Source organism: Mustela nivalis (assembly GCF_964662115.1).
Source record: "Mustela nivalis genome assembly, chromosome: 10".
Taxonomy (NCBI): domain Eukaryota; kingdom Metazoa; phylum Chordata; class Mammalia; order Carnivora; family Mustelidae; genus Mustela; species Mustela nivalis.
In genome coordinates, this window is record NC_139029.1 from 106,285,657 (window position 1) to 106,312,842 (window position 27,186).

Sequence of the window (27,186 nt, forward strand, 5' to 3'; positions counted from 1 at the left end):
TCATTCTGCATTTCTTTTCCCTCTGTAAATCACTGAAAGGGCAAGGGAGGGAAGAAGCCACAGATACATTAAATACAGACATTTTCTTAAACTAAAAAGCCCCCAAATATCTCTGAAAGTTAGCTTAGTGTTTTGATTTGAATTGCTATTTTTGTAGCACTTCGTGGCAAGGAAACAGGAAATTAAGACAATCTGAACTGTTCAAATGGCTAGAAGAAACTGAGAAGTAGGTTCCGACTCACCAGGTTGCTTTAGGAAATGACCCCACCCACAGACTCTCAGAGCTCAGACTGCCCACTCAGGACAAAGAACTATCTTCTCTACCACAGGCCAACTTGCTATGTTCTCAGCCAGCTCCCATGTTTTACTGAACCAGGGGCCTGTGTCGGGACAACATTATAAACCCATTTAACTGCTGAGGGAGTTTTGGGGAGGAAAATTCCCCTGAAAGTACAGGTGAGGCTGGATGTTGAGGACAAAGAAGGTCTCTATGGAGTGATGTCAGGCTACCCCCTGTTAGAGCACCCTTGCCTCAGATAGATGGTTTTCCCCTTCTCTTCCAACCTGAATCAAATTTCCAGGATCATAGTAGCATCTTTGATTTAGGGCTGTGGTTCTCAAACTTTAACGTGCCTCAGCATCACTCAGAGGGCTTGTTAAAACAAAGGTTGCCGGACCCTAGGCCTAGAATTTCTGACCCACCACTCATCAGGTCTATGGTGGAGCCCCACAAACTGCATTTCTAAGAGGTTTCCAGATGTCGTTCATGCTGTTGGCCCTGGGACCAGGCTTTGAGATCCACTGAGTTAGGGTATTATGAGGACTGAAGTTACAATGCAAGTATGTTAGTTAGAAGTACCAAACTAAAAGGTTAATAACTGGCACATAGTAGAGCATGAGATGAGTTTAAACGGATCCGAATTAATAATAACTACCATTTATTAAGTGCTTTCTATGGGCCTGTCATTGTGTCCCACAGTTTACCTCTCATTTAATCCTCATAACATTGATGAGTTGATTATTCCAATTTTCAGGAAACCTAGGCTGAGGGAGGGTTGAAGCACCTCATGTAAGCATAAGTGATAGCAGAGAGATTTGAACCCAGATCTCTCTTAGTCCATTCATGCTGTTGAACAGCTTTAGGATAGTCCAGAAGACAAGGAAGATCAAAAGTCTTAGACCAGAGGTGCCTGGGTGGCTCAGTCATTAAGCATCTGCCTTCGGCTCAGGTCATGATCCCAGGGCCCTGGGATCATGACCTGAGCCCACATGGGGCTTCCTGCTCAGTAGAGAGTTTGCTTCTCTCTCTGCCTCTCCGCCTGCTTGTGTTCCCTCTCTGGCTCTCTCTCTCTCTCTCTCTGTCAAATAAATAAATAAAATCTTTCAAGGAAAAAAAAAAGTCTTAGACCAATGAGATTCCCAAGACTTTCCTTGCTGTATCTGGGGGCCCCATGTCTCCCAGAGACCTAATTGGATCAATCCCATGTATACGGAGGAGAAATGCTGAAGCTGGAGACAACAGTTTTGAATTCTTCCCTAGATATAATGAATTCCATATGATGTGGAAACTCTCAAATGATCTGGCTTACTCTTATTTCTGAGAATCTTGCAGGATGTACTTAAAGAGAGGGTCAACCTTGATAAAGAATGGAGAAGTGAGGGTTAGGGGCAGCCCAGAGGGACAGAGGAAGGGAAGAGTAATGATCAAACTGTTCAAACCCCAGAGTATCAAAATCACTGGGAACCTAAAAGAAATACAGAGACCCAGACCCTATCCCACCTCTACAGGCCTGGGCATCTACATTTTAAAAAGTAATTTCTACACCCAGCATGGGGCTCAAACTTAGGACCCCAAGATCGAGAGTCACATGCTCTAACAACTGAGCCAGGCACCCCTCTACATTCCTTATTAGCTCTCCAGGAGATTCTGATATACATCAAAGTTTGAGAATTAATACCTAAGCAGTGTTTCTCAAATTTGAAAATGCATATGAATCACACGAGGATTTAATAAATCAGAGTGGGGCCTAGGATTGTTCATTTATAAAACGTTCTTTCAGAAGATTTTTTTAAAACTAATCTCTATACCCAAGGTAGGGCTTGAACTCACAACCCCTGAGGTCAAGAGTCACATGCTCTACTGACTGAGCCAGCCAGATGTTCCCTGAGACTATACATTTTGAGCAAGCTTCCTGGTGATGCTGATGAGTAGCAAAGTCTATGAGTGATGGTTTCAAGCATTTTTTTTTTTAAAGACTTTCAACTCTGTCTTTAACAAAATCTTAGGGATGGCCTCCATAACACACCACTCACCTCCTGCCAGGGACCCCCAAGTCACTTCTCTTACCCCTGTGGGGTTCAGGGGAAACCTGGTTGAATACTGTTCTAATACTGGACATAGTTTCCAAAAATGCAGACCCAGGCCTGTGTACATTTTTCACTGAAGACCAGGGCTGGCAGTCATGAGTCCTCTGGGAGTTTTTTAAAGTAATGTTTTATAATTTAGAAGTTTCCTTAGTTGTTTTTAATCAGCTAGGCTGGCTTCCCAATAGTTGCTGGAAACAAAAACCTTTTAAAAATGAATGGGGCTTCTGCTTATTTCAGACCTGTGGTGGACAAGAAATGGAAAGCATGTGTCCTGCTGTCCTCTGAGAAGCAACGGATCAGGAGGGGAAATAGAAGAGGCAGTGGAAAGAAACTCCACACCCAGTTTCTGCCAGTGGAAGGAAATGTTGGATGGGGAGCCAGTCCAAACTGGGAGGCTCTTCTGGGGAGTTTGCGGATAGGAAGACTTCATTTTCACTCCTACCCTCTGAGGTCAGCTATGTCTGACTGGGCAAGTGGCTGTGTGTGTGTGTTCACCCTGTCTGTAGTTTGGAGTCGATAGTATTTCCTGGGGGTTTTCCCAAAGCCCCGAACCAAGCAGGTGCCTAGAAGGCATGGCAACGAGTCCTTGTGAAGCGGCCCGTGCTATTCACGGGTCAGCACTCACAGCTCTGTGGTCATCCCTGCAGCCATTCCAAGAGCAGCCTCCATGTGCAGCTAGTAGTGTCCTAGCTAAGATCAGTCCTGAGCACAGCCAAGCAGGTGGTAAGGGTTATCCTTTGTCCAACTTCCCTTTAGCACCCCGAGTTTCCTCCACTGGGCATATCCACCCTTGCAAACTGGAAGCAGATGTATTGGGCTTTTGTGGGCTGTTAGCAGATTCCCTCTAACACCTGGCTGCTACAGGCATGGTCAGACATGCAGTGTTGATGTCACTGGCATCACCTGGACCTTATTAAAGTGCAAAGTCTCAGATCCTCCCACACACACCAAATCAGAACCTGGTTTAACTAGGCCCCAGGGGATTTGTATGCAACATAAAGTTTGAGAAGGTCTGCTTGAAAGCTGTAGTTCTTGGGCTTGGCTCTGCTTTAGAATCACCTAAAGAGCTTTGAAAAATACCAATGCCCAGACTTATCCCAGACTAATTAAATCAGCTTTTGTGGGGATAAAACCTAGGCATCAATTACTTTTAAGTTCTCGAGGTGACTCACTGTCCAGCAGGGCTGGGAACCAGTCTCAGAAGTGAAGGATGAAGCTGCTACCTCTACTGAACCCTATTTCCATTTTTCTGTGGGACCCTAGGAGGATGAAAAGATTTCTGAATGCAAAGGAATTTGTCTCAACTGGTGGAATCTGAGGGGAGGCATTCTAACAAGGCAGAAAAGGTTGTGGGAGGGGAAGCCAAGAACCTCTCACATCACAGAAAGAGTCAGCTTTGATCCCTACTTCATTATGACACCCAAAAGAGCAACAAAAAAAATTTTGTTTTATCCATGAGAAAAATGACTTACCCATTCCAAGTGTACTTCCGGAGCAGGTTACTGTAATGAATAACAACAAAAGCATTTAAAATATATTAACTAATATATTCAAGATAGTGAAGACATAAAAAAAAAAATAGTGAAGATATAACTTAATGAATAATGGGCTAGGGGCACCTGGGTGGCTCAGTGGGTTAAAGCCTCTGCCTTTGGCTCAGGTCATGATCTCAGGGTCTTGAGATCCGGCCCCACATCCGGCTCTCTGCTCAGCAGGGAGCCTGCTTCCCCCTCTCTTTCTGCCTGCCTCTCTGCCTGTCAAATAAATAAATAAAATAAAAAAAAAGAAAGAATAATGGGCTAGTCAACCAAAAAATGAATAAGAACCAGCTTGAGTGATAGGAGGAGATAGCTACTAGCAGTAGGACCTTGGGCAAGTCACTTCACTTTTCTGTGTTTTAGTTTATCTGTAAAGTGATAAGAATTAGAACACCAACCTCATAAGGCTGTTACAGGGACCAATTGAGTTAGTATATGCAAAGCCCTTAGGATAGTGCTGGGCACATATGCTCAATAAATATTAGTCATTAGTATCATTTACAGTATTGTCCTAATTATCAAAGGAAGGCACTGATCAATATCACTGATATTGAAAAAATGAAACCCAAAAAACAAAACCAAAAAGTTTCCCTCAGACTCCTGGTTTTACCACAGAGATGGAGCAAAAGTGCATTCCCTAACTTGAGTCTAGGCGCCCAATCCTTACTAAAGTAGAATGACTGCAGCCTTTAGATGGCATCCCACCAGAGGGTATCAGAGCTCTAGCCAACGAGGACTTCTGGTGGCTAACATACTGGCTGTAGGATCATAGACAAGCACAGAAACTCACTAACTCAGTAATTTTTAAAATTTAAAATATATTGGGTGATAGTTATGTGCTACGTGTTGAGAGTCCAGAGATGACCATTTGTTAGGGAATATAACACATTTTCAACTCACAGTCATACGGTGTGGTAAAGTTTCAGGTGATATAGGGGTCATAAAAGAGGGAGCAAGAAAACTAAATCAGCCTCTAGAAATTGGAGAAGACTTCACAGTGGCTGGTGGAGTTCCCTTGGTGGAGGTGAAATTCCAGAAGAGAAGAGTACTGTATCAGCTCAGAAGCATGATATGGCATGGAGTAAGTGTGTGGTGAGGGTAGGTGTGTGTAAATGATCATGACCTGAGCCAAAGGCACACTTAACCAGCTGAGCAACCCAGGCACTCTTATTTTTAATTTTTTAATGTAGCTCCTAGAGAATTTAAATCTTTTCATATATGGCTTGCATTAAATACTATTGCACAATGTAGGTGTAGGAAGACCAACTATGGACAAACTAGGAGGAGCCTTGAAAGTCATGCTCAAAGTACTGACTTTTATCTTACTGGGCAATGGAACACTTTGAGGACTTCAAAGCATTAAAGAAACACAGTTGGATCAGTGACCTGGAATGACAACTCTGGTAATTGTATAGAGGCTGGCATCAGCTCAGGAAGACAAGACTGGTGCCGTATTGTAGGGGGAAAGTGGTGAGGGCCTATCATACAGCAGTAGGTGTAAGAGAGAGAAGAGAAGTTGGATTTTAAAACCATCATGGGGGGCTCAGTGGGTGGCTCAGTGGGTTAAAGCCTCTGCTTTCAGCTCAGGTCATGATCCCAGGGTCCTGGGATCAAGCCCCGCATCGGGCACTCTGCTCAGCAGGAAGCCTGCTTCCCCTCCTCTCTTTACCTGCCTCTCTGCCTACTTGTGATCTCTGTCTGACAAATAAATAAATAAATAAATAAAATCTTTAAAAACACACACACACACGCACACAAAAACAAACCATCATGAGGGGTGCCTGAGTGGCTCAGTGGGTCTAGTGGCTGACTTTGGCTCAGGTCATGACCTTGGGGTCCCAGGATTGAGCCCCACATCAGGCTCCCTGCCCAACAGGGAGTCTACTTCTCCCTCTGCCCCTCCCCCTGCAAGTGTGCTCTCTTACTCTCAAATAAATTTTAAAAATCATTTTAAAAAATAAAAACCATCATGAGGGGTACTTGGCTGGCTTAGCTGGAAGAGCGTGCAACCTCTGAGTTTGGGGTTGTGAGTTCAAATCCCATTTTGGTACAGAGATTACTTGAAAAGTTAAAAAACAACAACATCAACAAAAACAACAACAAACAAACCATCATGAAATGAACAGTCCAGGACTTGGAGACCACTGAGATAGGGAGGGTGAGGGAAAAGGAAACTGACTCCCATACCCGAAACAAGGATGCCTGGAGGAAGATTAGAAATTGCAGGAGAAGATCAGGAGTTCCCTTTGGCCCTGAGGAGTTGAAATGCCTGGGGCACCTCCAGGTAGAGGTATATGAATATGAATTTTAGGGTTAGAAGAAGAGAAGGGCTATAGGTAGAGATGTGGGAGTCTGGAAGCTCTGCTTTTTTCACTTATAAATCGAAGATAATATAATCTGTTGAACCTAACTCAGAGTTATTTTGAGCATTCAATGAGATACTGAATGTGAAAACACTTGATAAACTGTAAAACGTGATGCAGATATGATGAAGCACTGTTACTGAGTGGAAGTCTTTTTTTCCCTGAAGAGCTGATCCTCACCCCAAGAACCTATTCCTGTCCCTTCCCATAGGGCAGTACTCTGGGCCAGATTGTCCTGTGGACAAGATAATGAAAAAACAAGGAATCAGAGCATGACAGACAAGGGCAGCAAGAACACCGATGAGAGGAACTGGCCTGGTTCTGTCCAGGAGCCATTTGAGTCTTCTTGTCACCTATACCTAACTGGGAATTCTAGATTCTGGTTATCAGTAAAGGTTTCTTTTTTTTTTTTTTTAAAGATTTTATTTATTTGTTTGACAGAGAGAAATCACAAGTAGATGGAGAGGCAGGCAGAGAGAGAGAGAGGGAAGCAGGCTCTCCGCTGAGCAGAGAGCCCGATGCGGGACTCAATCCCAGGACCCTGAGATCATGACCTGAGCCGAAGGCAGCGGCCCAACCCACTGAGCCACCCAGGCGCCCCTCAGTAAAGGTTTCTGAGGGTATTTATTCCTCATCCTGTGATCACCTATAAAATTCTAGGGCCTTATCCTCTCTTTTCTTAAAAAATTTTTTTAGAAATATGTGAAAAATATATGACTGTGCCCTTGGCAAAGTAGCAGAAGGTGCTGGAATACAGGGCAAGAAAATTGCTAGTGTTTCTCTGCTAGGTCTGGTGAGACAGAGCTGCTGACAGTCTTGTTTTGTGATCACAGACTGCATGCCCACTCGTATTTCCAAACCTAGCTTATGATTTACAAATTTATTTTCTCCCTGATCCTTCAACCTCTCCTCAGTCATAAGTCTGATCTTGTGCAAAGATTCAAATCTCTTAATTTCCAACATTTCAAGGTATCTTCCATTATCTCTGAGACTGTGTTAAAACTCTATTCCCAAGTCTCAAAGCAGAAGAGCATTTAAAATCTGCTTTACTATTTAAACAGCAAGCATCTGGTCCTTTTTCTGAAAAAGAAAGGCACAGCGAAGAGAGGAGTGTCTCCAAATCATATGATAAGAAAGCACCACAATTCCAAAGAAGCTTGAGGTCCCCGTAGCCAGAATTAACCGTCAGGAAGTAAACATTTCACAGCTTTTTGACTTTCCTACATAGCAAATAAGAGGGATTGCTCTGAGTCTTAATTCACAGACTGAGTTCAGCATTACTTTTAAACAAAGGGTTGTAACTTGCTCTACCTGAATATATCTTTTTGGGGCAGAAAGTAAGCTTCAGTCCTGTCTCAGCAATTGGGGAGACCATCACGGTATATACATCCCCACAGGGTATCTTGGTGACATCACAAAAACTGAGGCCAGCGCTTGGGGCGCAGGTGAAAATGCCTTTGGAACCGTAGAGGTCAGTGCTGTAATTTGCAGAGCCCCTGGGGGCTTGCCAGTGGATCCGAATGCCATTTGGGCCCAGCCTGTATAATTTCACTCCCAAAGGACAGCAGGCACCTGAAGGATAAAAACAAACCGACACAAATTACTCCACCATCAGATAAACATGCCTCTTATTACTCTGGGGAAACAATATAAGTAACCTAAATAATACATGATTAGAGCATTCTTTGAAGGGGTACTCAGGTTCTTTCCATGATTAGAAATCCATGTGTACTGGTGACATGGGCCATGATTTTTTTTTTTCTTTATTTATCTGACAGAGATCACAAGTAGGCAGAGAGGCAGGCAGAGAGAGAGGAGGAAGCAGGCTCCCTGCAGCGCAGAGAGCCCGACGTGGGGCTCGATCCCAGGACCCTGGGATCATGACCCGAGCCGAAGGCAGAGGATTAACCCACTGAGCCACCCAGGCGCCCCAGGACCACGAATTTTTAATAGAGAACAATGGTGAGTCCAAACTCCCCACTGGGCAGATACAAATTGTATCTCAAACTGTGTGAGTCAAATGTACAGGATCTTTGTCAAGAGCTTTCATAATGCCCTGGTTCTATATGATTTTAATGGGATTGAATTTAAGTTAACTACATTCTGCTTTAATTGAAAAGACCTGCTTTGCTGACTGAGCAGCACAACGCCTGGGAGGCGGTCACTTACACAGCAGTGACCAGGCTTTGCCCATCCACACTGCATCCGTGCTAGTTTACAAGGTCCTTCTTTTTTTCTTTTCTAAATGCCTTGAGCAGGCCACACATTCTGTGTCAGGCAGTACTCAGTCAGGGTAACTCTGTAACTAAGATAAAAATGTTGTATAATAATTAAAAAATTCAGTTACAGATAATCAGATTTGTTAGATTTAGTCTTTCCTTTAAAAAAAAAAGAGAAGAAGAAGTTTTTTACACATGAAATGTAAGCAGTGGGCCATATTCCCGGAACTGGATATCAGGGTTAGAAGTTAGGCAGCAAAATCTAATGGACAACAATGGATCCAAAGAAAGTATGAAACAGCTTACAGGTATATAGCATGTTATAAATGCTTCCACGTTATAGTTATTTCTGTTTCCCTTACCGCTAAGGAAACAGAATCAGGGAAGAAAAGGCAACACAGCTTATAAGAAGCCGTGTCTTTAGGCTCCTGGTTGAATCTTTCTACTGTCCTTGGGGTGGCAAATTTATATTTCAGCTCTCCCATCCCATACCCTGGGGGCAGATACAACTAACTGATCACTGTACTCCTTCTCACTAAAAAGGTGTTTTCAGGAGTTTTGTTTCCTTTCCTTTCCACTTTTCTTTTTTTTTTTTTTTAAAGATTTTATTTATTTATTTGACAGACAGAGATCACAAGTAGGCAGAGAGGCAGGCAGAGAGAGAGAGAGAGAGAGGGAGGGAAGCAGGCTTCCCGCGGAGCAGAGAGCCCGATGCGGGGCTCGATCCCAGGACCCTGAGATCATGACCTGAGCCGAAGGCAGCAGCCCAAACCACTGAGCCACCCAGGCGCCCCTCCTCTTTTCTTTTCTTTTTCCTTTCCTTCCCCTTCCTTCCGTTTCCTTCCCATTCCCTCTCCCTCTCCCTCACCTTTCCCCAAACAGGGCTCCAAGCAGCCACTGCAGTGGATTAGAATCCTACAAGAGAATTTTATTTGCCAACCCTGTACCACTTCTACCTTCCTCTGCTATTCCCTAATGGTTTGGTCTTTGAAGACCAAAGAACAAGATCCAAAACTGTCAGTAGACAGTGTTCTTTCAGCCTGTTGAAATAAGAAACCAGAGAGGGGGTTGGCATGGTTTAGAAGAGAGAGGTAATAGCATAATATAATGGGAAGAAAGAATTCAAGCCAGAGTGTGTGTCCTTGATGCTTTCTGAAAACTCTGCCAGACTGAGTTACTCTGTGCTGTCTGTCCTCCCTTCGGAAAAAGGATACTTGCACCGTGTTACCAAGGGCATCAATTCACCAGCCACCAACAGGAGCCTCTGAAGCACTGAGGCTCTAAGTCAAGAGGAAAACTGTAAACATTTTAGAAAGTAATCTGAACAGATAATGCTAGCTAGATGGAGGGGCAGCATCTTTTTAGATGAGAAGGAGGGGCATGTGACTGGATTCACAATCACCACAGGGCTGGAGTTTAGAAGTCACTCACTGGAGGAATAACTTTGGTAGGTGCAGTCCGCCATCAGCCCCGTGGCACTAATCGCTTGTAACGCCACCGTGTAATTGACGCCACAGGAGATGCATCCTAGGAGGCACTGGGTTTGATGGGTGAGACACTTCGACTGTCCGGTGTGTGACTCTAGAACTGTCACATAGGTTTGGGCCCCGGTCCCAATAGTCCAGCTCACGTTGATGACTGACTGTGTGACCTGAGTTACTGTCAGACCAGCTGGACAGCATGGCACTTAGGTGGGGAAAAGGAGAAAGAATTGGGTATTTATTGTGGAAAATGACCAAGAATGGTATTTTGTCTGTATTTCATTCAATATCCTAAATTTCTCAAAACCTTGCATTGTTAATCAAAATCTCCTTTTGTTAAGCAAAATCTCATTCCTCTGATATGCTTTTTAACATCAAGTGTACCTAGAAGGTGCTTTCCTCAAGAACATGGAGCACTAACTAGCTGTAGGTAACGTGAGTTCCAATTTTTTCCAGAACAAGGAAAAATCCTTTGTTGTTGCACAACCTTAGCAATGTCAGTTGCAAATTTCAAAGCAATGACTTCATTCATCTCTTCTCTCAATATAACATTTCATAGCCTCTACAATTAAATGTATTTTGCTTTTTTTCATGCATTTCATAGTGCATAATTGATATAAAAACTTGTAATATTTTTAGCCACCGAAGAAGAGCACAGCAATTCTCAATTCTTAGGGGCCCATGATTCAGGATCTAAGATATCTAGAATCTTCTTGAGTATTGGACATCATCTCTGTTCTGCTGCTTTTTACATTTCAGCTTTTACAGTCTAGAGTGCTATCCATTGTACATGAGAGAAAATAATGTCCAAAGCCTTTAAGTAATTTGCTGAATTTGCCTCACGCCCTGCGCTATGAAGCAGGAACAGCATTCTCTTATCAAGTCCTGACTATGTATCAGGCCCCGTGCTAAGTGCTTGCAGCATTAACATTCACACCCCGCTGCCCCTCCAAAGGAATTCATGATCCCCCTCTTACCAATTAGAAAACTGAAACTCAGAAAAGTATTATATACAGAAAGACTTGAAAGGGCTGAGCCAAAGAAATAAAAAATAAACCAGCCTATTTGGCCACTTGCTCGTTGTTTTGGAAGATGATGTCACAGAGGAATAGAAATTCAAATCCATGTTTTGCAAAGCCCATCTATTCCTCCTTGGATGTTAGCGTGGGACTATATTAGAGTCTTCCGATGCTATTTTTACAGAAACCGTGTCCTAGGATTGCAAGGTTTATTTTCTAAGACTCAAGCTGTTTATGAGTTTAAAGTGTTTCTATCACATGCAGGGTAGATCAGATGAGAATGTTCACAACTCAGAACCATATCTAAGGATCACACCGAAGTCAGCGTTCAGGCTGGTGGTTGCTGCCTACCTGTTTCAAGGGGCACACTGTAGCTGGGCAGGCTCCTCCCGGCCTGGGTTTCGGCTACCGCAGTGATGGAGAACACCGAGCCACAGGGCAAGCCCGCCATGGCGCAGGACTGTCCCGTGCTGCTGCACCAGAACAACCCCGTCTCTCCCTGGGCGGTCACTGTGTACGTGGCATCGTTGTTAGTGGATCGCCAGTGCACGTTAATTGTGGAGAATGCATCCTTTGAAACATTTTTTATCTCAGGACTGCAAGGAGCTAAGAGAGTTTAGATTATTCACTGAAACAGTGTGAGTCAAAAATAGCAGGTGTGCCATTTGGTCTAAAACTGATCTTTCCCCCAAGTGAGATCATCAGTACTTTCAACCAGACCAAGCACGTAGGCCAGATTCATAGAAGCTTTGTAGGGAAGCATAGTCTTAGGTTCCTATAGTGTTGGGTTCACTGGAAAATATTTCTTAAAAATATTTTCTTTATTTATTTTTGAGAGAGAGAGCGTGTGCGAGCACACGAGTTGTGGGGTGGGGCAGAGGAAGAAGCAGGGAGCCCAGTGGACTTAATCCTGGTCCCAGGAACCTAGGATCATGACCTAAGTGGAAGATAGATGTTTAACCGACTGAGCGACCCAAGTGCCCAAGAGGCATTTTGAACTCTGTAAGCAAAAACTATTAAGACAAACATTTGGGGTCTTGGGGCACCTGGGGGCTCAGTCGGTTAAGCATCCAGCTCTTTTTTTAGAAGTATTTATTTATTTATTTATTTATTTGAGAGAAAGCACAAGCGGGGTGGGGGGCGAAGGAGAAAGGGAGAGGGAGAAGCAGACCCCTGGACAAGTGGGGTTCCTGATCCCAGGACCCTGAGATCACAACCTGAGCTGAAGGCAGATCCTTAACTTACTGAGCCACCCAGGTGCCCGGCATCCAACTCTTGATTTCAGCTCAGGTCATGATCTCAGGATTCTGAGATTCAGCCCCACCTCAAGCTCCGAGCTAGGTGTGGAGCCTACTTAAGACTCTCTCTCTCTTGGGGCGCCTGGGTGGCTCAGTGGATTAAGCCGCTGCCTTCGGCTCAGGTCATGATCTCAGGGTCCTGGGATCGGGTCCCGCATCGAGCTCTCTGCTCAGCAGGGAGCTTGCTTCCCTCTCTCTCTCTCTGGCTGCCTCTCTGTCTACTTGTGATTTCTCTCTGTCAAATAAATAAATCTTAAAAAAAAAAAAAAAAAGACTCTCTCTCTCCCTTTCCTTCTGCTCCTCCTCACTGCAACTCTCTCTCTCTCAAGAGAGAGTGAGAGAAAGAAAGACAAATATTTGTGGGCTTAATCTTCATGGTGTGAATACAGGTAAGCCCCCCAAAAGTCAGAGGAACCGAATGGCTGAAGTCATCACTGGGGAAACCTTTCACTCTTCCCATGACCTCCTTTTTTGTGTTCTTTTTCTTCCCACTTCCACTGTTCTACCTTCTCTTCAGCCTTTCTATATTCAGACAGGGCCTCTACTGGTCCTCACAGAGTTGTTTTACAGTTCTTACTGAATGCCCATCCTGAGGGGCATAGCTGGGGTGAACTGTTCCAAGGTCAGTGAAGGAAGTCATAGCTGCACCATACCTGTGGTTATCAATCGGGAAGTACAGGACATATTGCTGCCCCGGGCTTCACTGAAGGAGTACACTGTGACGTTGTACTTGGTGTCACACTCTAGAGCTGAGAGGGTGCAAGCAGGAGCAGTGTCATTGCACTCAACCACAGTGAACCCGTCTACAGCTTTGGTTTCGTAAAGTTCGGCACCACGGACAGGAGACCAGACGATCTCTACTCTGTCACTGGACACCAACACAGGGTTGATGTCAGTAGGACAACAGGGGGCTGAAAGCAGGAGCAGAGAGAGCAGGAGGTCAGTAAAGGAGCGATAATGTCAAAGGGACCTGACCTCCCTATGCCCAGAGGCTTTGGCACCGCTCTCCTAAACTGCTGCAAAAATCTCCATGGGGCGCCTGGGGGCTCAGTCAGTTACACTTCTGACTTTTGATTTCAGCTCAGGTCATGACCTAGCTGGCACTAGGGTCCTGGCTGCGTGTGGAGCCTGCTTAAGATTCTCTCTCTCCCTCTCCCTCCTCTGTCCCTCCCCTCCCTCTCTCAAAAAAAAAAAAAAAAAAAAGAGAGAGAGAGAGAGAGAGAGAGAGAATCTCCTACAGGTCTGTCCAGCTCTAACACCCACTACAGAGAGCATAATTCCCCTATGCATGTGATGTCCAAGGTCATTGCAAGCTGCATCCAGTCCACATGAACTATGCCTCCCCAACACCTGCCGCACCAGTCTTCTCCCTTTTCTTTCTTTTTTTAAAAAATGATTTTATTTATTTGAGTTTTATTGTCTCCTCTGTCATACAATCCAAACTAATCTCCATTTATAGATTATAATTGAAATTAAAGACCTTAAAATTTAAAAAAAAGGTTTTATTTATTTAAGAGAGAGAGAGAGACAGCATGAGCAGGGAGGAGGGGTAGGAGAGGGAGAAGCAGATTCTCCGCTGAGTGGGGAGCAAGATGTTAGTCTCAATCCTAGGACCCTGTGATCATGGCCTGAGCCACCCAGGCACCCTCACACCAGTCTTCTCAATTCCCCACCCCACATATGCTCTCATTTCCCTATGCCTCAAAGACTGCTAACTCTATACTTGGAGTGCTGTTTCCCTCTTCTGCATGAGAAAAATCATAGCTAGTCTAAAGACTGATCCTATCAGTCTTCTGACACTAACCAGATGAAACCGAGGGCTGAAGGAGGGGGGGGCACCATTATGTTAGCAGATCTTAGAAGAGACCCTACATTATGTCATGGACAGATTCTGACAGATGTCTAATTTAGCTTGGATTTTCTCCGGGATGACCTTGCCATCCACCCTTCAATATCCAGGTTAAGGTCACTCCTTTTGGAAGACCCTCCTATGCTCTTGGGACTTGATTGGTAGCCCTTTACTACTCCATATTCCAAAAGTACCAATTATTTGATTCCTTCATCTTGGTAAAATTTATTGTAACCCTGCTAATAGTGTTATTTACATAATGATATTATAGTGTTCTTATTTGTCAGCATGGTTAATTGATTTCAAGTCACTCACTCCATTCATTCTTCAAAAATCAAACCTCTCTTTAGGCTAATCATACTATGATAAGCATTAAGGATCAAGAGGTAAATAAAGCAAGAAGATCCAAGCCTAGTAGAGGAGAATAACAGTAATAAGGATGCTAACGAAAATACTGTGCATTGTGCTTCAGCATATATGAAGACCTTTTCATATTCATGCTCTCACTGCGTGTCCCATTTTGCAATGGAGGATACTAAGAAGCTAACAAGGTATATGTCATTATCTTCATTTTGCAAGTGAGTCAGTGGTCAAGTTAGACCTTAAACATAGGAGCCGTGCTGCAGAGCCTTCCACACCATGCCTTTGCAATTGCGTCCCTGGTTTTGGGTCTTGGGGAAAGAATGAACTCTTGAGACGGGAGGACTGCTTCCCCTTCAGCACCCTGTGCAGAGTGCTGAACACTGAGTAGATCTTGGTGGAGGTTTTAATTTTTCAAAGCAAGTGGGAATGACTATTTTCTTTGTTCTCTTTTCACTCCTAAGTCTTTCATTCCAGTCAAGCTTGAGTCCAGGAAGCCAAAATTTCCTGATCTGGAAAGAATGTGAGAGGAGAGATTCTCTTTCTATTCTTAGCCCTCGAATGCCTCCCGGGTGGTCTATGTAGGTCAATTAGTGCAACAGTTGATCTATGAGCTGCTGACTTTAGTGACTTCAGCACTCCCTTTACAAGCATCAAGGGTAACTTACCTGTGGTGTAATTGAACACATCCCCCAGAGGACTCTGCCCTGCCTTGTTATAGGCAAAAACACTGATAAAGTAAGTGAAGCCACATTCAGATAAGAAATTGCACTGGGTGAGGGAGGTGTTGCAGTGAACTTCCAAGCCATCATCGCTCTTCACAAAGACCACGTAGTAATCGCCCAGATCTACATTGGACCAAGCCACAGACAGATGGCCTGGAGGATCTTCTCGAATGGTCACTCTTCCGGGGGCACAAGCAACTAGGAAATGGTACATAATGAACAGCTATGAGAGTCCTGCAGGAAATTTTCTTTGCATCTTTGCAACTGTCTGGAATACAAGGAATAAATCAAATAGCATGAGCACAGCAACGAGACGTTCTCACGTGTTATAAAACTTATCTCACACAGTACATGCTAGACCATGTCAGAAGCAGACACGGATCCTCTTGGTTAATACTTTCCCCATTTGCGTGTGAAGGCAATGCCAGGATCAGCACAGTGTGAAGGAAGGAATTCAAATGAAGCTTATTCTTTCGAGTTCTATGCTTTTAAAATCTTGGCCATCTCTAGTGGCAATCTTCCTAAAATATACTTCACAATTCGGAAACCCAGGAAACACATAGCACTTTCTAAATATAGTTCTTCTATTGATCAGTGTGGGCCGTTCCCACGATCCTGACTGACTGTTTTTAACCCAAGGCGCGGTGGTGTCTCCCCACCATCAATGTGCAGGATTCCTTCCATGGTGCTTTACCCCAGCCATGCATTAGAATTAACTTAGGAGATTTACAAACTAGTCATACCCAGACTCCATTCCCAGCAGCTCCAATTTCACTGGTCTTGGGTGGATTTTTTTTTTTTTTTCAAACTCCCCAGGTTCTCTTATTGTGCATCCAAGATTGGGGAACACTACATGGTTCTTTCCCTCATGAAATGACTGACTTGATCTGCTGTGCTTTTGAAAATGTATTCTTAGGGGTGCCTGGGATGGCTCAGTTGTTAAGTTGTTAGGCCAGTTGTCTTCTCAGGGTCCTGGAATCGAGCCCCGCATCAGGGTCTCTGCTCAGCGGGAAGCCTGCTTCTTTCTCTCCCACTCCCCCCTGCTTGTGTTCTCTCTCTCTCACTGTGTCTCTCTCTCTGTCAAATAAATAAAAACCTTTAAAAAAATAAAAAAAAAATAAAAGAAAGCGTATTCTTATCTCTTCCTTCACCCTCAGCTCTCCAGACCCCATCCATAACAATTTCTAATGTGCCGTCCAGAGTAAATTAGAGCTGTCAAAAGAGAAGTCAAGTCACCAGGTATGCTATCCATGACTATAATTTAACAGAACCATAAGAAACTGGATCTGAGGACCTGGCTGTACTTTTTCCCTGCGAAATTCAGTGCATCAGCTTGGGGATGGCTCTTTTCCTCTCTGTTCAGAAGCCTTTTACACTCAGAGTGATACAGCTCTGACTGTTGGGTAAAGTGAACATTACTGTGATTATCTACATTTTCTTTGGCTTAGAGGACTAACATTCCATAATCCTGGGCTTGAATCCTAGCTCTAGCACTTATTACTGGTATGCCTGTGGAAAAATAGTTCATTTTTCAGACCTAAAATTGTTCTGCCCGAAAAAGGAGCTAATAGAGCCCACCTCATCGAGATGTCATGAAAATTAAATAATATAATTTATTGATAGTGCCTGGTATATAGTAGGTCTTCACTAAATGCTAGTTCCCATCACCAAAACATACAGATGTTTCTAAATTGAGGAGTAAACCTCCACATAGGTAAATCTTTATTCTCTGGTAAGATGAAAATGGGAAACACAAACTAAGAATTATAGACCACCCATCTTTATCTTAAAAAAAATAGCTCCCTGCCCCTCCCCCCCAAAATAGGTCCCACAAGGTCTAGGTCTGTGAAGCATAGGGTAGGAAGAGGCTGTTATCCATACCACACAGTTAGAGCTGTGGATCACTCCAACTGGATCTTAGAATTTGTATGAGTTTACGAAGGATAAAGGAAATTAATTAGTGATAGACTAGAATAGGAGCCAGGACTCCTACCAATTTTCAAAGAAGTGCTGTTTCCAGTGCCTGCTATCTGGTGTCCCTATCACATTATTAAAACTCATTAGAATGTCCAATTCAATGCTTTCATTTAGACCAGGCTTTCATGTTCACTGCTTCCAGAGTGTTCTGGAACATCATCAGGTGATTCTTTGTTTCCCTTCTGGCAGTCGCCCTGGGTTGCCAGCCCCACAGTGATCTCACTGTTGTTTACGTACCAGTTTTAAGGGCCTCCGCAGAAGTTGATTTGCTAGAACCAGCATCATTACTCGCTAAAACTGAAATGAGGTACTCAGTGCCACACTGGAGTGAGGAGATGGTACAGGCACTGAGACTTGTATGACAGATCAGCTCCGAAGAGTCACTCAAAGCCATCACGGTGTAGTTGAAAGCTCCTTCCGTCGGGGTCCATGAAACAGAGGCTCTCAGAGCCCCACTGTCAAAAGAGACTTGAATGTTGGCAGGAGCCCGAGGACCTAGATTTTTGAGAAATAATTACGATTGTGCAGTAGCCTCAAGAACCCAAATAAGATTTGGCCTAACAGCATTGCAGAGCTCAGAGGATGAGGCACCATGACAGTAGGAGAACTGCTAATGTTTAGAGCATGACATTAGGATTTAGAGTAACACATCTGCATTGACTGTGCAAACTCATGACTAGTTATGTGACCTTAGCCATGGTATTTAGTCTATTATTTAATTTTTTTATCATCTGTAAAATGGATCTAATAAGATCAGACCCTAGCACAAATAGGTGGTAAAGAAGCATATTTTGAATGAATGATTCATTCATTCGGCACAACAAGTGACTGGATAATTAAATGAAATTATAAATGTGAAGGCCAAAAAGGCCATGTAGGCATGTTATTATTAAGTGGTAGGTCCAATATTCTATTATTGGTTGATGTGGGTGAACGAATTGGGCTTCAACAACATCCCTTCTTTACTTGTCATTATTTATTTATTTTTTAAAGATTTATTTAGTTCTTTCAGAGAGAGAGAGAAAGAGCACAAGTGCAGGGAGGGGCAAAGGGAGATCCCCACTGAGAATGGAGCCTGATGCAAGTTCTCTCCCATGACCCTGAGATCACGACCTGAGCAGAAATCAAGAGTTGGCCAGTTAACTGATTATAGATTAGTCTCTACACCCAATTTGCAGTTTGAATTTATAATCTCAAGATCAAAAGTCATATGCTCTACAGACTGAGCCAACCCCTCCCTTTTTTACTTTTGACACCTGTTAAGACTTTTTCTGTAAGAGCTTTTAGATTATAACTGTTTCTAGAAGACAAGTCTTTCGTTCCATTCTAAATCAAAGGGAAGGAAGGAACGTATCAAGTGTGATGGTCATACATTAAGGCAGTCATTTTAGTGTCTCCCAAAATACCTCCCTCTACATTCTCAGAAATATGCCTTCTCTTTTTTCAGGGTTAGCCTCTTGAAAAAACTTGAGGAGTATCGTCTTTGGCTGGGAGGAGAGAAATTGGTCTCAGTTGTCCAGAATCCGTGCTATAATGAGGGCCACCTGGCAGGCATCAGAGACCTCCTTGCATAGCATATGCAGCACCTTCTGGACCCAGGGAAGGCCCCATTGGAGGAAACAGACTCAACTCTTGCTCTGCAAGGCAGGCACCTGCCATGTTCCGCCTATAGGCCATCTTCACAGGACCCTTGCCCTGTTTCATAGTTAGCTTAGCTGAAGTCACAGATCTGCTCTGAGATAATTCTAGGCCTGAACATAGTAAGGGTTGCCCACAGTATTTTAGGACAACCAGCCCTTCCCTTGTAGGGCATGAGAGAGGCAGGAAAAACGAGTAGAGTACTGGGGAGCTGTCAGGGGCTGACCTGAGTCCCCTCAAAACTCCTATGTTGAAGTCCTAACCCCTAGGGCCTCCAACTGTCATCTTATTTGAAAACGGGGTCATAGCAGATGCAATCAGTGAAGATGAGGTCAGGAGGATAGGCCCCGTCCAATATAACTGGTGTTCTTACAAAGACGGTTACTTTCATGCTCATTTCAGCATCACACACACCAGAACTGGCATGTTATGGCTTAGCATGATCCCCGCACAAGGATGACAGGAGAAGTCATGAAGGGCTTCATAAAAAAATAAAATAATAAAAAGAGGAAGTCTGGGCACAGACGTACACTTCCAGGGAGACTGCCATTGACTATGAAGAGTGAGGTTTTGAGGAATATATCTGAAACTCTGATTCGCAGCCCAGCATTAAGTACCGTAACAACAGGAACTTTGTTTAGTTTGGTGCTGGGTCTCTAGAACAATGCCCACTCAAAGTTACAACACACTCACCAAGTGTGTACTGAATAAATGAATTCCTGTTTGTCCCAATTCTTTTTGTGTATGCTGTCTGTCTGAACCTAGGAAGGGTATGGGAGACTGGTAAACCTATCCACAGGCCATCTCTTGCTGTGGGAGACCAACTGTGCACGCTTGAAAGTAAGCTAGCTCTCAGGGAGGGAGAAGTCACACTCTGTGTATTCTGAGCGGCATGTCTTTATACACGCAGTCAGCATTTAAACTACCAAGGAGGAACAGTCAAGGCACTATAAATAAACTCATAATAAACTTAAATATCTGCTGCCAGCTGCTCTGTACTTATCATTTAACACCACTACTGATGGCTACAATGCAGAGTCCCTCTCATTCACCAAGAGGGGGATTGCTGGGGGCTGAGCTAGAAGTCCTTACTTGTTCTCTGATTGCAGGTGGAGTCATCCCCAGGGGTACCATTAGCATTCCATGCGTAGGCCTTTATGGTGTAGAGAGTCCCAGCTTCTAAACTGCTGAATGTCAAGGAGGTGTTTGTGGTATTCTCTTTCCATATTCTCCCCAAACCATTCGCTCGCATGATGGACACAGAGAATGCAATTGCCATATATACAGCTTCCCACTGCACAAGGATAGAGTCTGGACTTGGAGAGCTTACTTCTAGAATGGGTGCAGCCAGCACTACAAAGACAAAAACACATGCATTTGCAGTGGAGGATAATTCAAATTTAGGAATAAGTAATTTGAAGTTGGTCTTCCATATTATGAAATAATTATTTGCTTTGAAGGATTTACAGCACAGTTCCATTCAATAATGGCTATCTACATGTGTATTAATCATAAATGACTTGGCAGAGGAATGGGGAACAGAGAAACTCTAGTATTAGGCATTAGTTTCAACTGGAGTTTTGTAAGAAATTATAGAAAACATCCTTGTAATTACAGAATAACTCAATGGAGGAAATGATGGTTTGAAATATTATAATGTGCACACAACCTTTTAGAAATATGCCTAGGTACAACTTTATCAACTCAGTTTAAGTCACGCTGATGACAAACTCTAAGTGTTTTTATTTTAAGTAAGACAAAATGTAGCAAAATCCCTTTTATGTGTTCTTTATTTAGCACAGTCTTTACAGATAACCAAGATTAAAAACAGAAATCCCTTTTTTCAGAGATTTAAAAGCAGGGATGTTCTTAAAGATGCCCAGAAATGGGTTTTCTTTTCCAAAGCATCTGGAATTTAAATACCACCTCCCCCACAGATATCTGAATTGCCAAAAACACCATCTGGTGGCTTTTACCTGTGGGCCCCAAATCGTAGGCACTCACGTGACACTAAATTATACCATGTACTTGAAGCTTCCATATAAGTGATTAGGTCATGAGAGCTCAACAGGGAAGAAGCATCCAGCTACCTGTCTTTGCCTGCTTCGGAGGTGATGGTTGGCTTCTCCCAGTGGCACTGATGGATCTGATGGTGATTTGGTACAAGGTTGCAGCCTTCAGGCCTGTCACAGTGCCTGGGGAATTGGCCACCATGGTTTCAATGACAGTGTCTCCATCTTCAGCTGTGAGGAGGTAACTGGTGGCCCCTGGCACTGTGGCCCATTCCACAGTGATACTGTTGCTGATTTTTGAATAGGCCTGATCGATAGTGGGTATTTCAGGAGCTGTAAAAGATTTTGAAGATTTTATGTATTTATGTATTTATTTATTTTAGAGAAAGGGGGAGAGAGAGCCTGCATGAGTGAGGGAGGGTGGGAAGTAGAGGGAATGAGAGAATCTCAAGCAGACTCCACACTCAGCTGAGTCCTACACAGGGCTCCATCTCACAACCCCGAGATTGTGACCTGAGTGGAAATCAAGAGTCAGACGCCTAACCAAATGAGCCACCCAGGCTCCTGTTGGAAGAGATTTTGAAGTTGTACATTAGCTAGGATACCTATGAAGATGACTTCTTTCATCATTTTACTTCTCAGACGAAGTCATTTTCATGTCATCCTTTAGACATAAACTTTGCCCTCATTTTCTTTCTTTCTTTTTTTTTTTTCTTTAAAGATTTTATTTTAGGGGCGCTTAGGTGGCACAGTCAGTTAAGTGACCAACTCTTGGTTCTGGCTCAGGTCATGATCTCAGGGTCCTGGGATTAAGCCCCACATCAGGCTCCGTGCTCAGCCAGGAGTTTGCTTGAGATTCTCTCTCTCTTTCCCTCTGCACCTCCCTCTGCTTGCACTCTCTCTATCTCTCCCTCTAAATGAGTAAATAAATAAATCATTTTTTAAAAAAGACAGGTTTTTAAATTTTTATTTATTTTTAGATTTTATTTTTAAATAATCTCTACACCCAATGTGGGGCTCGAGCTCACAACCCTGAGATCAAGAGGCCCATGCTCTACCAACTGAGTCAGCCAGACACCCCTGCCCTTCAGGATCAAGACAAAACAGAGAAAAAGAAAGGCAGAGCTATTCTCCAGAAGAGAGACAGAAATCTCAAACCTGTCATTCAGGAACAGGATTTCAAAATTTTTCCCAGTTGCCTCTAGGATATTTTGTACTTTTTGAACTTCTAGAAGAGTTAAATCAGAGTCGGGCTAAAAGAGTGGGGCTCCTGGCTGGCTCAGTTGGTGGAGCACATGACCCTTGATCTTGGGGTTGTGAGTTTGAGCCCCGTATTGGGCAGAGAGACTATTAAAAAAAAAAAAAAAAGAGTGGGGCATGATTGTGGGAAAGAACTCCAAGAGAAAGGAGAGAGTCACCGAGGGGCTTTATTCTCGAGGCTTCTATTTCTGGTTTGGCACTCTGTGAATTCCTGGGCCTGCTCTGCCACCACTGGTCTTCCCTCCCTTCCCCTCACCTATACTCCACTGCCTTGGCCTGATGGTGAGGGTCCCACCTCTGCTGGGGCTCTGTCTCCATCTCATGTACTTGCACATTTCCCACAGGGTTTTTAAACTAAATAGAAGAGGAAGAATTGAGTTGCTTTTGGATAGCTCGATTATACTTCCATGATATCAAAATAGAATCATTTTTAGATTCTTCCATATAAAATAAAAATAAACTTTATTCTCTCCTTCTCCATCAAAACATCTGTTCTGGCTTAAGAATGAGATACCGTGGTCCCCCCTCATCAGGGCCAGGCCATGGTCTGTCTGAGGGATACGAATGTTTATGTTAGGAGTGTATAGAAGGCATTCCTACACTTTGGGGAAGGGGTAGGAGATACAGGCATGGTGACAAGATGTACTAAATTGCAAAAGTCCACAGACACAGAACATGCCCCGTGTATAGGAGGTCCAAGTGGAAAGAAAGGTCGTATAAAAAATCGCTGGTTTTAAGTTTGGAACTGGCACTTAGCCTTTTCTCTTTAATGATGCTGCATCTGCTGGGTAAAACCCCTATATACCAAATTCCAAACTAAACTATAGGGCAAAGAGGAGAAAAAGTAAATACAGACCACATGTATGATTTACCAGTATCAACTCCCTCCCCCCAGCAGACCCTACCAGCCGAATCCCTATGGGCATGACACAGACAACCTTCTCTTTTTGCACCAATAGCCCAGAGAGTTGGCTTTGGCAGCAACTCAGAAATAACCAGGCTGCAAGATCGAACAAAGTCTCCACTGTGCACTGGCCAGACATTTCTTGAACATCACCCAGGACTCCTTTGCCATCAAAAGAGAACTATGAAAGTTATATATGCTGGGGAAAAGTAGCAGGCCTGCGCATCTTAGGCATTTGCCAACAGAAGGTGACTCTGCAGAAAGCATCCATGTTCCCTCTCCCCCACTACAGGATAGAAAGCCCCAGCAAGGGCTGCCTGGGTGGCACAGTCAGTTAAGCATCGGATTCTTGGTTTTAGCTCAGGTCATGATCTCAGGGTCAGGGGATCCATCCGTGTGTCCAGTTCCGTGCTGAGTCTGCTTAAAATGATCTCTCCCTTTTCCCCTCCCTGTCGCGCGTGCGCTCTCTCTCTTCAAAGTAAACAAATAAATATTTAAAAATATATTAAAATTTTTAAAAAGTCCCAGCAGGGCCCCCACTTCTATCTTTCCCACACATTCATCCCTTTTCTGCTCCCACTTACTTGTCCTGTGTTATCGGCCTTTTTTCCTCTAACTAACTTGGTGAGATCTCTCAACTCCTTTTTCCTTTGTCCCGTGGTTTATCTTATCTTCTGTGTTAGTTAGTGCTTCACGCTGGAATGGACTAACTTCCTGGAAAAATGACAACCAAACAATCCATGGAAAGACAAGGCCTGACAGTGGATTCACAGAGGGTTTGAGAGGCCTCTGAAAGGATAGCACGACACAGATGATCCCCTCACGGGCCCATCAAGGGGCCTGAAGATGCCACAAAACTTGCCCGTTTGAAGTGAGCTGGGAGAGGCACCTTTGCTCAAGAGCCGTAACGCAGGAAGCCAGTGTCAGCAGGATGGAACACAGGTGGAAGCGGCCCAGAATTTGGATCCAGGAACTCTGGCTTGGAGCCCTGGCTCTATCATTTACTTCTCTCTCTCTCTCTCTTTTTTAATTTGACAGAGAGACACAGTGAAAGAGGTAACACAAACAGGGGCAGAGGGAGAGGGAGAAGCAACCTTCCCATAGAGCAGGGAGCCCCATGCGGGGCTTGATCCCAGGACCCTAGGATCACAACCTGAGCCAAAGGCAGACGCTTAAGGACTGAGCCACCCAGGCGCCCCTCTGCCATTTACTTTTGCATGGGAGCATGTACAAGTCATTTAACCTCTAGCCTCTGTTTTCTCCCTTGACCATGCAGAATATTAATACTATCTACATCTTAGGATTTACTTTGAAATGCAAAATATTAAAAAAAGTGAAATATTTACATTTTAGGATTATTGTAATGATTAAGTAAAAGTGTGTGCAAGGGCACTTCAAAAGGTGGGGAGGGTTAGTACATGTGTGTGTGTGTGTACCAAGACAAGTAAGTTTTGGGTTTGGAAGAGCAGACCACATGGTATAGGACAAGTGCCAGGGAAGGTGAAAATCTGGGGAGTGTCTGGGGTAAGCACAGGAGAGACAGATTGCCTGTGGTTCTAGGCAGGATCTGAGCAGTAGCAGCAGTGAGAGGTCAAGACCTCTGTACTATGTTTCCATTAAAGAGATGAGAAGCCCGAGCGGGATGGGTAAGGCTCTGGAAGTTAGAAGCAATTCTTCCGTCTTTCTGAGTTCTGTGTTTGGCCCACTTACTGCTTTGATGAAAGAGGTAACTTTATTCTCCAGATTTGCAAGCAATCACTCTGATCAGTGAAGAGTGAAACCCTTTGCTTCTCAGCATCTGTACATTCTACCAACTCAAGGAGGTCTAAATTAGCTTGGTAGCCCTTTCGGCCAGACAAAGATACAGAGCCTACTCCAGAGCCCAAAGAGAACCATAATGCACGTATCCAGAAGGAAACCTCCTTTACAATGTCAATAAAATACATTCCATTTATTGGAAAGCCAGGTTGAATCAATTAACAGCATCATCTCAGCCTTCCCCATTCTTTCTCTCAAATGGTATGGAGAGTGTGGGACTAAAAAGGGACCTGCTCTGAGAGCTCAGTGTGTCCCTTGTGTCCTGGGACATTCTAAGAGGCAGAGAACTAGATTTTGTCCCCCTAAAGGCCACTTCCTTAAAAAGTTACTTTGTATCCGGCCAACCAGTCCTTTTCATTGCTTCATAGGCCTTCCTAAAGGCTTCTCTAGTATGAGGTAAGTAAATAAAAATAAAGCATGAGATGATTTTGAGAACTTACTACACATGCATAGATGTTAGGGGTCAGTCATACATAACTATGCCAAATTTTAATATTTTAATATTTTATTTATTTATTTATTTTAATGTGCCTGATTTTGGGGGGCATCTGACCTTGGGGTTGTGAGTTCAAGGTTCACATTAGGTGTAGAGATTACTTTAAAATTTAAAAAAATTTTTTTAGGCAGAGAAGCAGGCAGAGAGAGAGGGGAAAGCAGGCTCCCTCCGAAGCAGAGAGCCTAATGTGGGCCTCAATCCCAGGACCCTGAAATCATGACCTGAGCTGAAGGCAGAGGCTTAACCCCCTAAGCCACCCAGATGCCCAAAATAAATGGGATTTTATTTTTTAAGATTTTATGTATTTATTTGACACAGAGAGAGGGATCACAAGTAGGCAGAGAGAGGCAGGCAGAGAGAGAGGGGGAAGCAGGCTCTCCGCTGAGCAAAGAGCCCAATGTAGGGCTTGATCCCAGGACCCCAAGATTATGACTGAGCTAAAGGCAGAGGCTTAATCCACTGAGCCACCAGGTGTCCCTAAAAAGTTTTTTCTTAAAAAAAAAAAAACACCCAAATTTTAAGCTGCCTTATTTGTATTTCCTTTCCTATGATACAGACAAAATAATAATTGTTCTCATTTTAGTTGAATTGCCATGAGACATTTTTGATTATATAATCAATATTACATGGGACCTCCAGATAATCAAAATCTCATTGAATATACATTTCTTTTCAGGGGACTTAGATTTCTAGAATGGAGGAGCTAGGCAAGTTTTCTAGAGATACTTTCTTTGCCTCCAGTCTTTTATTCAGGAAAAAAGATACAATCTTTTTAAAAGAAAGCCTTTTTTTCTAGCTCTGAGTTATCATTTTCTGTGTTTGAAGGATGCACTATTAGAAGTGTAAAATCCTTTCTTTTTACAGTAAAGAGTCATGAACTTTTCCTCAAAAAATTTCTAATTTTCTCCTCTAATTTATCAGAAGACAAATAGAAAAAATTATATAAATTAGATTCTATACTATTTATGCTTAAAACTATTTCTTTGACTAGATTGATAATCATCATAGTATTTTACTGGTGGCTACACGTATTTGAGAAAATCCATGACTATATGACCTTCCATCCATCTCAGTACTCAGTAGGAATATCTTATGAGAACTTGTAGGTTTGATTCATGTATTTGTCTTACCAGCTAGACTCACAGTGTGGGTGCTCAGAAGATGTTGAATATTTTTGCTGGTATAGCTTTTCTATTTCAGGGTAGTTCAAGAATTAACAATGGAAATTAACATAAAATACGGGGAGAGAAATGCGTTTCAAAAAATCTTACCTGTTTTTGCTGAAGCAACCTGAAAAGGAAAGTTTATAAAAATTAGAACCATGAAGAAAAATACCATTTGGGGAAACATAAAACATAGATCAGAGCAGTAATAAATTTATCACAACATTTTAATACATAATGTGAGTAATATTTGAATCCATAGAGTATTTATTTGCACAAATAATTTCCTGAACTCAAATCTACCACAAAGGAATCCTAAATAGAATTTAGAGGCTGGAGGCAGATCACATTACTATTTCATTTTTCTCCCTGGATCTGCCTATTGAACTGAGTCAGTAGCTGCTGACAGATTTTACAGAAATCTTTGTTCTTAAAATATAAAGATAATCTTGCTTTCTTTCTTTAGTAAACCGCATTAAATTTCAAACATGCAAACATGTAAAATCTTCCTATGGTCCAAAGGTATTTTGTTTTCTATCTTCCACTTGCAGTCTCTCAAGAAAAAGAAAAAGGTAAATAAATGTCTTTTTTTTTTCCCCCTAAATAATTGCAGGTAGGTCGAAATGTGAACTCACCATTTTAAGACAGATAAGACTGAATCCAATCAAAGACCAACATTTCTTGGGTCCACCAGCCATC

At 43.2% G+C, this 27,186-nt stretch overlaps 1 protein-coding gene across 1 annotated transcript; it reads right to left on the reverse strand.

Moving 5' to 3' along the window:
• On the reverse strand, positions 1-27,186 carry FNDC7 (fibronectin type III domain containing 7; the record flags this gene model as incomplete). Its single annotated transcript, XM_082687593.1, has 12 exons — positions 27,123-27,186; positions 26,596-26,614; positions 20,925-21,179; positions 19,927-20,187; positions 17,434-17,691; positions 15,163-15,417; positions 12,939-13,196; positions 11,339-11,593; positions 9,919-10,173; positions 7,580-7,840; positions 3,840-3,869; positions 1-32 (listed from the first exon to the last, which is right to left on the reverse strand). Exons 1-12 carry the CDS (start codon positions 27,183-27,185, stop codon positions 1-3), a joined length of 2,202 nt encoding a protein of 733 aa, XP_082543719.1. The 5' UTR covers position 27,186.